General features: G+C 28.3%; 1 protein-coding gene and 1 non-coding gene across 3 annotated transcripts; one reads left to right on the top strand and one right to left on the bottom strand.

Moving 5' to 3' along the window:
• Positions 1-8450: 8450 nt before the first annotated feature.
• Positions 8451-8522, top strand: TRNAT-CGU. Its single transcript has one exon. It is a non-coding gene; the product is annotated as a tRNA-Thr (tRNA).
• A 136-nt stretch (positions 8523-8658) lies between these two features.
• On the bottom strand, positions 8659-10943 carry LOC114177147 (nuclear transcription factor Y subunit B-1-like). 2 transcript variants are annotated; one of them, XM_028062401.1, is made up of 2 exons: positions 10809-10943; positions 8659-9494 (listed from the first exon to the last, which is right to left on the bottom strand). In XM_028062401.1, exons 1-2 carry the CDS (start codon positions 10864-10866, stop codon positions 8893-8895), a joined length of 660 nt encoding a protein of 219 aa, XP_027918202.1. In that variant the 5' UTR covers positions 10867-10943; the 3' UTR covers positions 8659-8892. The 2 variants fall into 2 exon arrangements, with proteins under 2 accessions (XP_027918202.1, XP_027918203.1); XM_028062402.1 differs by lacking the exon at positions 10809-10943 and adding an exon at positions 9569-9768.
• Between the last annotated feature and the right edge of the window lie 4885 nt (positions 10944-15828).

The following is a 15828-nucleotide window of genomic DNA, read 5'->3' on the forward strand; positions in this document are numbered from 1 at the left end:
TTTTCGAACACCCAACTCAACTTTTTTATTTCACATGCAGTAATTGTAATTAATTAACTTAATTAATTAATTAATTAACTTAACACCGTCGCTTTTTTTTTTCTCTAAATAATAAATATATCTTTTGTGTTGGCGTCAATCTTTTTAGGATATTTTCGGATCTTTCCTTTATTGTTTTACTCTTTTAACCTTTTCTTGCACTCGCAGCCAGAGAGCAATTACTAAACATAAATTATAATTTTTTAGGTTATAAATACTTATAAATATCACATTTGTTTTTTGTGTCAGCCTTTCAAAGAAATAGATACAAAATAGACTTTTGGTTAGTTTAAAAGGAAAATAATTAATGAAATTGTTTATTTCCATAAATCAAGAATTAATATTTATATAGAATAAATTAAACATGTCTTAATATAACACGGTATCACATGTGGACACTTGTTAAATTGCCTTTTAAAATTATAAATGGATACTAAATTTAAATAAAATTACTATATATGATAAATAATAATTTAATTCCAAAGTTTTGAACTAATTTTAATAGTTATTTATTTATTTATTTCCATTTATATGAACTTGAATCATTACGCTATCAATTAAAAAAAACTTATATGAATTTAGTGTGTGAAATCTATTCCATCCCATCAATAAAAAATATACTATAATTACTGTTGAAATAACCATGCTATTGTTGTTCCAATATTCTCACTTTTGGTTTATGTTTTTGTGGTTTGCTTTGGCTGTTTTGACATGCATGAAAGGCAACCAATTGCTAGTCATATGCTTACCGAACAAAAAAAAAACAATAAATTAAAAAAAAATTTGAAAGTGCTAAAATAAAAAACTTAATTTTTCGTACAGATTTATAAATTGTGTCCTTTGTTCTCATTTATAAACTGTCATATGTAAAAATCAGGGATTGAACTTGAAATTTAGGATCAAAGAAATTTTATTACAAATTTTGTATGGTTAATTGCATGGTTGTTAAGGCATGACGGCTCAACAGTTTGAAAGGTTTACAGTGTAAAAAATAGGTCTTTTATTTAAAATTTATTTTTTGAGTTATTTTTTGTTTGTAAAATTATTATAATTAATTTCATTTAACATTTCTTTTTTGATAGATAGTAGGACTAATCTGTTTAATCTTTATTGAGACATTGTTAATTTTAAATAAATTTTTATTATCTTTAGCTTTGAAAAACTATTTTCAACTAAAATTGGCACTAAAATTGTTAACATTATTCTATGAGTTATATGTGCATTTGAAAAATAATTTATTCTTTTTATATAATTAAGAATGTCAAATAATTTATCATTTTCCAAACTTATAATTTTTCTTAAAATATTTAATTATGAAATTAAATCAAATCCATCAATATTTAACGAATTATCATGTTTTAAAGATTTTTCAAGATTTTAGCATTTTTATTTCAAAAATGAAATATCTACACACTGTAATACACAAAACATTTTCTCTTTTTTGTTCATAGTTTATTTTTGTTATGCAATTAAAGTCTCAATTCTTCCTTTCTTTTGAATTTTTGAATACACTGATTCAAATGTTCTAGTTGGCATATTTATATATTTTTATATGAAATAAAAAATGATAACATATAAAACACTACTAAAGATAAATATATAAAACGAATGAATTAAAACAATAAAATATGTTTTGGTTGTCAAGAAAATAAACTCGGTATTAGTAATAGTAGTAGTAGATTTGCAGTATCTTGAAGTCTAAAGTCTTTTGTTCGTTTTTAAGTTTCAACTCTTTTTTACAAACTTGCAAAGTTATTTATTTTAAGATTAATCATTAAAAAAATAATTTAAAAAATACTACTCTTCTAAACTCGATAATAAATTTATTTTTTATAAACTTGAATTATTTTTTTACATAAAACTCAACTTTTTTAAAATATAATTTTATAATTAATTTAATAAAAAAATATTGGAACCTTCTTATCTTTGAAGCTTAAAACAAGTGCTTTAATGGCATTACCCTTGACCATGAGTTAAAGTTTTTATAATTAGTACAACAAGCAAGTCTATTTTAGTATTTGATATGGGTTTAAATAAATTTTCTTGGAAAATCCAATCAATCACCCGATGATTAAAGTAGAATGTTAATGAGTTAGTGGTGTAAGAATTTAATTTTATTTATTTGCACCGTGTTCTTGCATATATTTACTATTTATGTGGAATACCAACTGTGGATTTGTGATGTTTTATACATTTCTTATTTTTTAAAATTTTATATACATAACATAATTTTATTTATTAATTTCAAAACAACAATAGAATCAATTCGTTTAATTATTAATATAGTGATTCAACTACTTTAAATACCTCAACATTTATAATTTTAAGTTTATTAAAATGTATAAATTACATTACATAAATTTTTTATTTAATATATATATATATATATATATACTATTAAAACCATTGGTCCATTACTATTTTAAAAATAAATTTTACACATAACATAATTTTATTTATCCATATTCCATACTATAATTTTCATATAAAATATGTAATATTTAAATATAAATAAATGTAAGGATAGTAAAGATAATATATTTTGTATACAACTAGCAAAAATACATGTGCAACCGCAGCACCTGTGTATTCGCATTTTTTTATTTTTATAAGAATTTGAGTTAATATCAATGATATTTACTTTTGAAATACACATAATAAATTTTAAAATAGTTATTAAATAGAATAATTGTTAAAAATAAGTTTTTTCGAATAACGGTCAAAATAAAAGAGATTTAAAAAATGGTTAAAGATAAACTAATTATAAAATAATTAAATTTTCAAATAATAATTAAGGATAAAATTAGAAAACAAAGAGTGGACACAAAAAAGACAATCTTCTTCATATATTGAATGGGACACAAAAGTCGGTCAAAACTAATTATATTTCTCCATGTATACACAATGTTCCCTTAAAATAATGTAATATTTAGATTTTTTTTCAGTGTATATAAATTATTTTCTTGACAGATTTAAATATATAAGGCACAAATCATACTTTAATTTACAAAAATTATAATTTAATAGAAAAAAAATTGATGCATGTGTTTGAATTTTTTTTTCATACTTTTAAATCAATATCAATTTGAATTGTGGAAATATGTGAAATAAAAAAATATAAGTTATAAAAAAATAAATATTAAAGTAAAAAAAGTAAACTATTTATAATAAAAATTAAATATCAAAGTAAAAAAATAATAAAATTAAACAGTATTGTTTTATCATTTATTTTTAAAAAACTGAACTTCTATTGGTTAACTGTTAACTAATTGAATTATGTATTTTATTTTCTCATTTTTATTCAATGGTCTCTTATCATAAACACCGCGCACACTCCATTCTTTAATTCAATCACCACCATTGAGACAATGACCGTGAGTTTCTCATCTCTGTCACTACTATATAAGGTCATGTTGCATTGTTCTCGTCATCCCACCTTACCACCTTCCCTGCAATTCTAACACCTCACACCCCACCCAAGTGACATGTTTTTGTTTGAACCTTAACTCTAACTAACATTTTATCATTCTCTTACATGTCTTTTACATTTTTATCATTTTCTTATACTCGTTGTTTCACTACTTCCATTTCACTTTTTTTCATCGTCTTATAATATTTTTCTTAAATATTTAGGCTTTTACCAATTTCGGAACTCTATGTTCTCCACTTTGACAAAATAGTTATTTGTGTGAAAGGTGAATACAAACCAATTTAAGCTTGTCATTTGAATGTTTTTTTATTGAAAGTATACAATTTGTTTATGTTATTGTTTATACACTTGTTATATCTAATTTGAGGAAAAACATTATGTTTCAATTGTTTAAGAGGAAACTCACGATTGTGGTGTTGGTGTTTAAAAAACTTTTGGGTGAGACATTTTTACGCACATTACAAAAGCGACTCTTCTTTTGCTCTATATTAATTAATTATGAAAGTGTAAAAATTTCCCTTAAATTTCCTCCTCCTTTTCTGAAGGTGTTATAAAATTCAGCAAAACTAAAGAGTATTTCAGTTCAGTTCTGTTCAATTCGGTTCGATTAGGTTTAGTTCAGCTCGGTTCAATTCGGTTCGGTTCGGTTCAATTCGGTTTAGTCCAGTTCGGTTTGGATCAAAGTTGTTCGGTTCGGTTCAGTTCAATAAAGAATATATAATGAATTCTTAAAATAGTTGTTAAATATAAAATTAGAAAAATAAAATATGTACATAAGAGAAGTTCTTAAAACAACTATTGAAGACAGAAGAGGTTTTTAGGCTAACAGTTAAAAGTAAACTATTTATAAAATAATTAGTTTTAAAAATAATAATTAAAGGTAAAATTAGAATAACGAAATATGGACACAAAAGAAAATATCCTCTTTATATATTGTTATAGATGAAAAAAATTAGTCTAACTAAACTTAACTATGATTATCTGTATTATATTAAAGTAAAAAAAAAACTAAATTATTTATAATAAAAATTAAATATTAAAGTAAAAAAATTATTATTTTTTCATTATCTTATAATATTTTTCTTAAATATTTAGGCTTTTACCAATTTCGGAACTCTATGTTCTCCACTGTGACAAAATAGTTATTTCCGTGAGAGGTGAATACAAACATTTTTAAGTTTGTCTTGTTTTTATTGAAAGTATACAGTTTGTTTATGTTATTGTTTATACACTTGCTATATTTAATTTGGGGAAAAATATTATGTTTCAATTATTTAAGAGGGACATTTTTTACGCACATTACAAAACGAATTTCCTTTGTTCTATGTTAATTAATTATGAAAGTGTAAAATTTTTCCTTAGATTTTCTCCTATTTTTTTGAAGGTGTTTTGAAATTCAGCAAAAGTAAAGTATTTATGTTCAGTTTGGTTCAATTCGGTTCAATTTGGTTCGATTCGGTTCGATTCAATTTTGTTTGATTCAATCTGGTTCGGTTCAGTTCAGTGTGGTTAGGTTCGGTTTAGTGTGGTTCGGTTTGGTTTAGTGGGTTTGGTTCAATTTAATGCGGTTTAGTTTGATCTGGTCTAGTTCAGTTTGATTTGGTTCGGTTAGGTTTAGTTCAATGCGGTTCTGTCGGTTCAGTCTAGTGTAGTTTGGTTCTGTTCAATTCGTTTCGGTTCAGTTCAGTGCGGTTCAGTTTGCTCCAGTCTGGTTCTGTTCGGTTTAGTGCAGTTCGGTTCGGTTCGGTCCAATCCGGTTTGGTCTGATTCAGTTTGATCCAGTTCGGTTCAGTTCAATTCGATTTGGTTCGGTTTACTTTGGTTCGGTTTAGTGTGGGTTAGTTCGTTTCATTATGGTTCGGTTTGGTTCAGTGCAGTTCGGCTCGACCCGGTCTGGTTCGATTCGGTTCAGCCTGGTTCGATTTGGTTCAATTCGGTTCCATTCGGTTCGATGCGGTTTAATTCGGTCTGGATCGATTCGGTTCGGTTCAATTTGATTCGGTTTGGTTCAATTTAGTTCAACAAAGAATATATAATGAATTTTTAAAATAGTTGTTAGATGTAAAATTAAAAAAATAAAATATGTATAAAAGAGAAGTTTTTGAAATAACTGTTGAAGATAAAAGAAGTTTTTAGACTAACAGTACAAAGTAAACTATGGTCCCTTATCCAAACTTTTGACCAATATATTGTTTTTAAGCGAAATTTGGAATTAGTCCCTTATCCAAACTTTTGACCAATTTAGTCCTTCATTTTTAAAACGGTATGAATTTAGTCATTTTAACAAAATTTTGTTAAGTTTATCTGACATTTGAAGCGCATTTCATGATAGTATTTGAGTTATTTACACAGTTTGATACATTTTTGCTTCAATGTTAACTCAAATATTATCATAAAATGTGTTTAAAGTGTCAAATAAACTTAATAAAATTTGGTAAGAATGACTAAATCCATGCATTTCTAAAGATGAAGGACTAAATTGATACAAAGTTTCGAAGAGGGACTAATTTCAAAATTCACTGAAACTTGAGGAACCAAAAACATATTTAACCCTTAAATTAATTATAAAATTATGTTTAAACAACATTTTTGATTATTTTTTTACTAATATATTTTTTATTAAATTGATTATAAAATTATGCTTAAAAGAAAATCTCAAAAAAATATTTTATTATTAATATAACTATTATTAATATTTCGGTATTTTTATTTACAAGTTTCTAAAGTTTTTTTTATATATCTGGATGAAGAACCGTAAAATTTTTATAAAATTATTAATTGAATTAGGGTTTAGTCTTCTTGTGGATAATAGATCAATCGGAGTATAATTCAAAGTTTGATATTTTTGTAAAAAGATAATTTAAGTTTAAGAAAAAAAAATATTATCAAGTTGAGAAGAACAGTAATATTTTTTTAAAATTATTTTTATTAATGATTAATCTTAAAATAAACTCTACATGGTTGTGAAAAAGTTGAGACTTTAAAAAAGTAAAACACTTTAAATTTTAAGATTCAACAAATCTACTATTGATTTTACTTCTCTCACAACCAGAACCAGACTTTATTATTTTAACACATTTATTTTATATACTTATCTTTACTAGTTTTTTATATTATAATATTTTATTTCATATAAAAATATATAAACATATCAATTAGAAAATTTTAATCCCGCTATTCAAAAATTCAAAAAAAGAGAAAAATTGAGGTTTTAATTGCATCACAAAAATGACCTATGAATAAATTCATAGAAATTTATACGAAAAATGAATTAGAAAATACAGGTGGGTCAGTCATGTCTAGGGATGGCAAAAATATTCATGCTCGTGGGTGCCCGTCGATAAAATTCGTGACAAATAGTTGGTACCCGCAGGTATTTGTTGTCTGCGGGTAGTAGATATTTTAATACCCGCTTATAAACGGGTCGGGTGCGGATATCATACTATCCATACCCGCAGATACCTGTTACCCGTAAAAAATTAAAATTATATTTTATTAGGTTAAATTGAATTATAATTAAAATTTAATTTATATTTTATTAGATTAAATTAAATTTAATTAAAATTTAATTTAATTTATATTTTGTTTTACATTTTTTTTGTAATTTTATTTAAATTTAATGTTAAATATTTATAAAATATATTTTTTAAATATTTATGGGTATCCACGAGTATCCGCGGATTTTAAAATATTCGCGGATATTTTTTAAACAGTACCCGCACGGGTGCCGGGATAGGTAGCGGACAAATTTTTTGTTGTGGGTAAGCACTATCCGTGTCTAATCCGACCTGTTGTCATCCTTAACCATGTCATAAGAAAGATTAAATAAATTAGGGTTAAATATGTTTCTGGTCCCTCAAGTTTAAGCGAAATTTTGAATTAGTTCCTCATCAAAACTTTCGACTAATTTAGTCCTTCATCTTTAAAAATATATGAATTTAGTCCTTTTAACAAAATTTTGTTTAGTTTATCTGACGTTTGAAGCGAATTTCATGATAGTATTTGAGTTATTTACATTGTTTGATACATTTTTGCTTCAATGTTAACTCAAATATTATCATAAAATGTGTTTAAAATGTCAAAAAAATTTAATAAAATTTGATAAAAATGATTAAATCTACGCATTTCTAAAGATGAAGTACTAAATGGTACAAAGTTTTGAAGAAAGACTAATTTCAAAATTCACTGAAACTTGAGAGACCAAAAACATATTTAACCCAATAAATTAACCTTATTATCTATTTTATCTATTGAAAAATAAATATTAAATAAAATTAATTATAATAATTTAATAAATAATTTTGTATAAAAAAACTTAAAAAATAAATTTAAAATAAAAGATTTCATTTTTTAAATTTGTTTTAAGTCTTCCAAACTCTTGAATATGAATGCAATCGATCCATTTTAACATGATAAAGATTCCAACCTTGGTGATTCATGTTTTGAAACAATTTTTTTCATGAGTTTGTGTATTTTTGAGCATGCATATCTTCTCCATGTCCCCAAAGCTTAAATGTTATGAAGCATGTTAGCGAATGAAATTGGATGCAGGAGAAGTGTGGTTGAAAGTTATATGCATGCAGATGCAGTAAATGGAAGATGCAATTCCCCTGCTGCACGTTAAGAGAATGGGAAGAGAAATGTTGTGTACTGTTTGACTGCAAGATCAGTGACATTAAACTGCTGCTTCGGTTCCACGCATTAATTAATTAATTAATTAGCTACAAAAGAAGAGACTCCAACGAATTTCAAGAATTTATTTCATTTCCTAAGTCAACTCACTGCTCAATCTCATCAACCACCTGACACAATAGTAATGTCACACCACACGCTACTCAACCATCTCACACATTACTCACATTAATTATTTCAACCCAAAATCAATGCCCCCACTCATATTTTATGTTTTCTAACTTAACAATCTTTTATAGAAAATAGTTATCGAATTTCTAAAAGCTTTTCCAAAACCACCTCGTTCAATGCTTCCATAGCATAGTGGTAGTGCGTTCGCTTCGTAAGCGAAAGGTCGCGAGTTCGATCCTCGCTGGGAGCTTTTTCTTTTTCAAAAATCGTTTTATTTATTTATTTATTTATTCATGTTATACGTTAATGACAGTACTATCTAACAAGTATCTCATTTTTAGTGGCTGAAACAGTGGCAACTTTAAGGGAACAACAGACAAACCACATTAAAAAACATCAGAATATCCAACACACAAGAGAAGTTATTGCATAGATTAACATAGACATAATTAGGATTAGGAATATCACAACTCCTTAATCCCATCCATTATAAAAGTTTACTACCAACGGTACTTTAATTACCGAGAGTTAAGCTAGTTAATTAAAGTCGTTGTCTTCATCTTCTTCTTCTTCTCTTGACTCATACTCAGAACTACTCAACACTCGTCACCATCATTAATTCACATGGAGCGAGAATTCGGTTCAGTACTTGGCATTCCATGGTGATGAGAGGACGCAGCGTTGGGTGGCGCAACGTAAGTCCCCATTGCAGCACCATAGTATCCATTGGGGTGAAACTGTGGAGGCACAAAAGCAGTGGGAACCCCAACACCCATAGGGGCGTATTCAATGGTCCTCTTCCCCAGCGATTCACCTCTCATGGAGGTTCGGTCACCCTCAAGCTCACGATACCTGTGAAGGTACATGGTCAGTGGTTCCATGTAGTCATCAAATCCAAGCTTGCTCATGGCCCAAAGCACATCCTCAGCAGTTATGGTCTTGCGCTGTTCCCTCTGGCAACGCTCGTTTGCCTCTCCGGTGATGAAGCTGATGTACTCAGACACACACTCTTGAATTGTCTCTTTGGCATCATCAGAGATCTTGGCATGTGGGGGGAGAATCTTCCGCATGATCCTAATCACATTTGCGATTGGCATGAAACGGTCTTGCTCCCTCACGGTGCATTCGTTGGTCTCATCAGCAGAGTGGTTGTTGTTGTTGCTGCTGTTCTCTCCTGATGCCTGCTGCCTCACGTTCATGTCTGGCACTGACGGCTTCAACCCTGTGAATACGTGAAGGTTAAGGTTATGCATATATAATAGTTTTTGGTTCATTTTATGTTACCGAAAAAACTACCTGAAAATGAATCGGTGGTGGATAGAAAAAGTTAGGGGATACACGTCAGGTTTTAACGAAGGTGATATGACCGAAAACCGAAAAGGAGTAAAAGGAGTGAGAGACTCACTTGAGAGCTTCAAACTGTGCTTTCTTGAGAAGAGGAATATGGGGAAAAGGACAAAAAACAGCTCTCAAGTCATAAGATTAATATTAAAGGGGACAGAGGATTCAAATAAACGGTCCTCTTTTTCACGGCTTTATTTTTGTTTTCATGCATTCGTCAGTGTGAAACGCATTTCAAAGACAAGGGGCTGGCTGCATCTGCATGCAACGCACCAGGATGGTCCACACTCGTTTTTTCTTTCAAACTTTTCTTTCAAGGAGAAAAATCAAAACAGTTCATTCACACCATTAGAGAGAAAACTATAGTGTTCAAAATAATGTATTTATAAAAAAAAAACAAAAAACAGAAGGGTTAGGGCTTGTTCAAAAATATTTATGGTTGGATTGGAATCTGCATAATGTATGTAGATATATTTGTCCGGCGAACACAGCATTGTCTTGGCCGGGAAGGAGGGTAAAAAAGAAGAGTTGTGGTGAGAGACAGATCCTTGTATTCTGATATATGATACTGCAGAATGCATGAATGCCACTTGTAACAAGCAAGTCAGAAACTGCATGCATGCATGCGTGCCACTTGTTCTATTCTAAAATGTAAAGCCATAACCCACTATTGTCATCATCTTCATTTCACCTTGTTGCTTTACAGAAACCAAACCACTCGCAGGCGCGCACTCAGATTAGGGAAACCGATGAAGAAAAAAATAAAAATAAAAATCAACCGCGCAGCTTCTAAGTTCAAAGTGACACACACACACACATATATCTATATATAGGATACGCAGATTTTGCGAAAAAGAAAGAGATCAGGAAATTAAATGCTGGAAATTAATGAAAGAACTGAATCCACTAAATGGCATCACGGGTCAGTGGATTTGGCAAGAAAATTAGGTGAAGACTGAAAAGAGAAATAGGTTACATGCATGGAAGAATCACCAAGACAGCTACTGCAGATTAAATATACATAGATATATTTCAGAAGTATATTAATATATACTACTGCTGGAGTCACATATACATATATGAAGTTAAAAAATTGATTAGAAATGAAAAGAAAGATGAAAATGACTGCAATAGAGAGAGAGAGAGAATAAAAATATTGGTAGTGTTATTCCACATAAATATTTGAATGGTTTACCAGCAGAGTTGGTGGTGTTGGGGAGCTTGCGGTAGCCATGAAAGCCTCCATTTTCCATGGTGACAGTGAAGTGATTGAAAAATGAAAATGAGAATGAAAGGGTTGGGTTGAGAGATAGCGTTGGAGTACTTGGCAAGTGTCGAGATTTATAGTGCTGAGTTTGGAACAACGTGTCGTTGAAGGCGATGCAAACGAGGAACGCGGCAATAGGCAATAGCCGGTCACAGACAATAAGACATCCCGTTATAAGGAACGGTCCTTTCGGATTGGAGACAGTGACGAGACCGACACCCGTAGGTTTTGTTTCCCTCCACATCGCATTAATGTAATGTTTGTTCTAAGTAAAAAGTGAACTGGTTTTGTTGATGGTTTCGAAAAATTAACATTAAAATATATTTATTATTAAAATTAATGAGTACTTAACTTTTTCATTTTCAAAAATAATTTCATATAATTATTATCATTACTTTGTCATTAAAATATATTTCCTCCTCTGTTTTTTTATTTGTTATGATGACAAATGTTTCACACTGTGTTCGTTTTCTGGAAAGTCATTAAAGGTCAATGGTTTAATAATAGCTTTCTTAGGAAACATGCACAGGTAGAGAAGAGTTAATAGATTTATGAAGGCAATACTTTCTCAGTTACCTGTGTGTTACGCTTTGTAGGTGGATTTGAAAGAGTAAATTTGATAGAAGAGAAAGTGAATGTAGAATTATTTGAATTAATGATTTATATGGAGTGAAATACACTCAATGTACACTTTGAAGAGTAAATAAAATGAGAAAATAAATGTGGAAATGAAAAAAATTATTTTATTTTAACTTTTTCTTTTTGATATAGAAGACATTTGTAAAGTGTAATAATTTTATCTTTAAATAAATTTAATTTTAAAAATAAATAATAATATGGTTAAATATGTTTTTTATTCTTTAATTTTTATTTAAAATTGGAATTGGTCCCTCTTAAAAATCTTGAATCAATTTAATTTTTTATATTTATAAATACGTGGATTTAGTCTTTTAAACCAAATTTTGTTAAGTTTATTTGAGGATTTGACATTTCAAACATATTTCATAGTATTTTAATTTGTTTACCTCGTTTGACACATGTTCACTTTAATATTAGTTGAAAAATTTAATAAAATTTGGTTAAAATGACTAAATACACATATTTACAGAGTTAAGAAATCAAATTGGTTCAAAATTCTCAGAAATTCTAATTTTAATTAAAAGTTGAAAGAGAAAAAACATATTTAACCCATAATAATAATAATGAATATATAATAATAATTTTGTATTTTTATTAATTAAAATGATTTTTTAATTTACTAATTTTAACACATAATTTTCTAACTTTTATAAACTCACGTCAAATCTCTTTGTTTCTCATCATATCTCCATTAATTCAAACAACCACAATTTCACCTCATTTTTTCTCTTAATTTTACTTCCCTAAATTTATATTCAAATAAGGAAAAGACTTAGAACCAAAGGAATTTGAGATAAAGTTTATAAAGTCGGTTAGTAATGTCATAGGTTTGATAAATTAAAAAATATTTTAATTGATAAAAATAAAAGAGTATCATATTGTCTTTGATCATACAAAATTAAATTAAATATAATTAATGTTAATTAATTAAAATGAAATGTGAGTTGTTATTTAAAGTAAAAAAAATAAAAATGATTAATTATTTAAAATAAAAGGGATTTGTAGAAATAAAGATAATTAAATTTTGTTAAGTAATAATTAGATGTCAATAAATATTTAAAAGTATTATTATGAATATTAATACTATCATTATAATAATTAATAATAATATTAGTATAATTTTTAATATTATTATTTTTAACATTATTATAAGCGGATAGTTTTTTCTTCTAATTATTACTAATCTTCTCACAATAATAAGAAAATTATTTAGAATTTTGTGTGGATTGCGCATTTTGGCTCATTTGCAATGGAAGAAATCCATGTGTTAACATGCAAGGTACAGTCAACACAAGATTATACTTGAGCTATGGCAACAAACCTCAACTCGATGATTTTTTTTTTTCATATTCCATATTTTTTTTTAGTTTTATAAGCCTCATACATGACGATTAGACATTTGATTTTGTTTTCGTAAACAACTAAACTTGGTATGGAAAGTTATTTATTAACAAAGAGAATTAACGTGTGCAAACCACTATCAAGAAGAACAACCCACCTGAAAATCGACTCTCATTTATAACATGAGTGAGGAGAATTGATTCAGCTTATATATGAGAAGAGTATTGATTATTGGGTATAGAGGACGAGAAGAAAATCGATTCTTGGTGTTTTAGATGAGACAAAATTGATCCTCATATATGTTATAATATAAGAGAATCGATTTTCGTGTGACAGAGGTTCAATTTTTTTTCACAACTCGTCTTTTCTCCCAAAGTCGATTATGCTTCAGTTAGGAAAGAGAATAATTAATTATCCTATTGTATTTTTGAACAATTAAACGTGAGAGAATCAATTATCTCGTTCTCATAATTGATTCTCAACCTTCATGTTTGTTTGTTTTCTCCTTACCAATTCCTCCATCACTTCGCTCGTGAATAGTCCATTAAAATCACAGGGGCATATCTAGTATTTCGTTCAGGCCTCCGTGGTTTTCTTTTAAAATATTCTCATTTGTATGAAGGAATTTTGGTGAGTGTTACTCGCAAATCAACACTCGCATTTCCCTTCAAATTGGTCGAGCCAAACAAGCTTCCTACTCACTCCTCCTCGCTCGTGAACAGGAAACCCATCAAAGTAAACACATTGTTAATAAAATATCTTTCCAACTTTTATGTTTGGTTTAAGAGAATAATATTTAGATTTGAGATCTTTGATATAATATGAAGGGGAAACAAAGAAATAAAGTATTTAAAATAACAACTTCTTGAAAAGGATTGTTACATAAATGATGAATGGAATATGAACACACTTTAAACACTTAGAAATTTACACTACACACTTAAGAATTTCCTTAATTACCGATGGATTATTATCGACGATAATCAATATGCTGGTAAACTTAAATGTATTGACAACTTTTTTCAATAAATTTCACAAATTAATTTACCAACTAATATTTTTGTTGGTAACTTATCATTATAGTTACTAACGGTTAAAGCCATTGACATTATCCGTCGATAAATTATATTTTTGTCAATAATTTATCACTACAATTACTAACAATTAAAGATGTTTGCATAGTTTGTTGATAAATTTCAATTCTTATTACCGATGTATATATTTGTTGGTAAATTATCATTACAACTACAAAGAGTCTTATTTTGTTGGTAAATTTGTCACAAGTTTGGGTGACAATTTTTTTGCTCAATCAAATAATTTTTTTTTTTTTGTATATAAAGGGAATATCGGTGAGAAGAAAAAGAGAACAAGAGAAGAAGAAAGGAGAACAATGGAACAAGAGAAGAGAATGAAAAGAGAACAAAAAGAGGAAGATGAGACAGAGGAGGTGGAAGTGACTCGACGATGACCCAGTGGTGACACTGCAAAGGGTGGGCGTTGACATAGAGTCGTGCCGGTGACGAGGAGGCATGCCAGTGACGAGGAGGTGTGACAATGATGTGGATGAATGTTAGTGATCCAATAATGACATAGAGGTAGAGGACGATAGTGATGGTGGTTGCCAAAGTTAAAGAAAGAGGTGGAGGAGGAGGAAGTGGAAGAAGAAAAAGATAAAAAAGGAAGACAAATAAGAGGATGAGTTGGAGTTGGTGGTGGTGACGGTGGTGGCACAACGATGGCGAGGAGGATAGGAGGAAGAGGATGACAAAATAAAGGAAAGAGAAAAGGAAGAAAAAGACTTAGTTGTATATTTCACCAACAACTTAAATTTGTCGGTAATTACCAACAAATATTTAGCGACGAGTACTTATAGACAAATTCATGGTCGTATGTAATTACATACAAATTTCTTTATCTATTAGCAAAGTTTATCGATAATCACTTTACTGACAAATTTTTAATTGTAAGGAATTCGTTGATAAACATGATTTACCAACAAATTTTTGCTATTATTGACTGATTACGTTTGTCAATAATATGTAAATTTCTTAGTGGGCTAACATTTATTTTACATTTATTTGAGAATTAAAGATTGATAATATCTTTTGAACATGAATAGTACTTACAAACGCTATACAATAACAATTAACTTCAATCTTGGCGACAAATATTCCATCTTCTATATTTATAATTTTTTTCTATTATTTTTTTTCATCATTAGAATTTCAACATTCTTTCAATAGTAAGTACATGAGTCAAGACTTGGGAGGTATGTAAGTGTGTATTCGTTTTGCCATTCGAGAGCTGAAACATGAGTTACAATCTCTTGAAAACTAAACCCATTTATTTGGTAAATAACATTTATGTTTCATGGAATGTAAAAATATCTTAAACGGCTGTTACAATCAAAGGAAAAACATACATGCTTTTATGTTTGCGTTGCATTCAAAAAGACCAACCTTGTGCAATAAAATTCCAAACATACACCAAATTTTTTAAAAAAAGATTGTTTAAAGTTTGTGCCTACACATGAATAAAGATATGCGAGGTATATAAATCTTAAAGAAAGATATCAAGAATTGTCATAATTTAATTTTACAATGGTATCTATTTTATGATATAACTTGTTTTAAATATGTGATTACACATGAGTTGATTTTTATTTGTATGCTTATTAAAAGAAATTTAGAAGTTGAGAAAATAAATTATAATTATTTTAAATTTTATAGTTTAATTTTTAAATAAAAAAAATCTGAAAAATGATTTATAAATTTAAAAAATCAATATATTTTGGAATTAAGTTTTAAAAGAATTTTAATTTAAATACTAATATTCAATTATCACTTCCGTCACTCGAAAATAATGTAACCTACTATGGTAAAATCACAAATATATTAAAAAATGTGTTTCGATGAGAGAAGGAAGTAAAGTAAACCAGGAATATATTTGCAGCACGTGTGTTGTGTTT

The sequence above is a fragment of the Vigna unguiculata genome, chromosome 3 (assembly GCF_004118075.2).
Source record: "Vigna unguiculata cultivar IT97K-499-35 chromosome 3, ASM411807v1, whole genome shotgun sequence".
Classification (NCBI taxonomy): domain Eukaryota; kingdom Viridiplantae; phylum Streptophyta; class Magnoliopsida; order Fabales; family Fabaceae; genus Vigna; species Vigna unguiculata.

Bases quoted from the DNA above. Each gene is read 5' to 3' on its own strand.
- LOC114177147 (XM_028062401.1), bottom strand. From the start codon at position 10,866: ATGGAAAATGGAGGCTTTCATGGCTACCGCAAGCTCCCCAACACCACC. The intron at 9,495-10,808 runs GTAAACCATTCA...ACGTATTCACAG, and splicing joins CAACACCACCAACTCTGCTG to GGTTGAAGCCGTCAGTGCCA.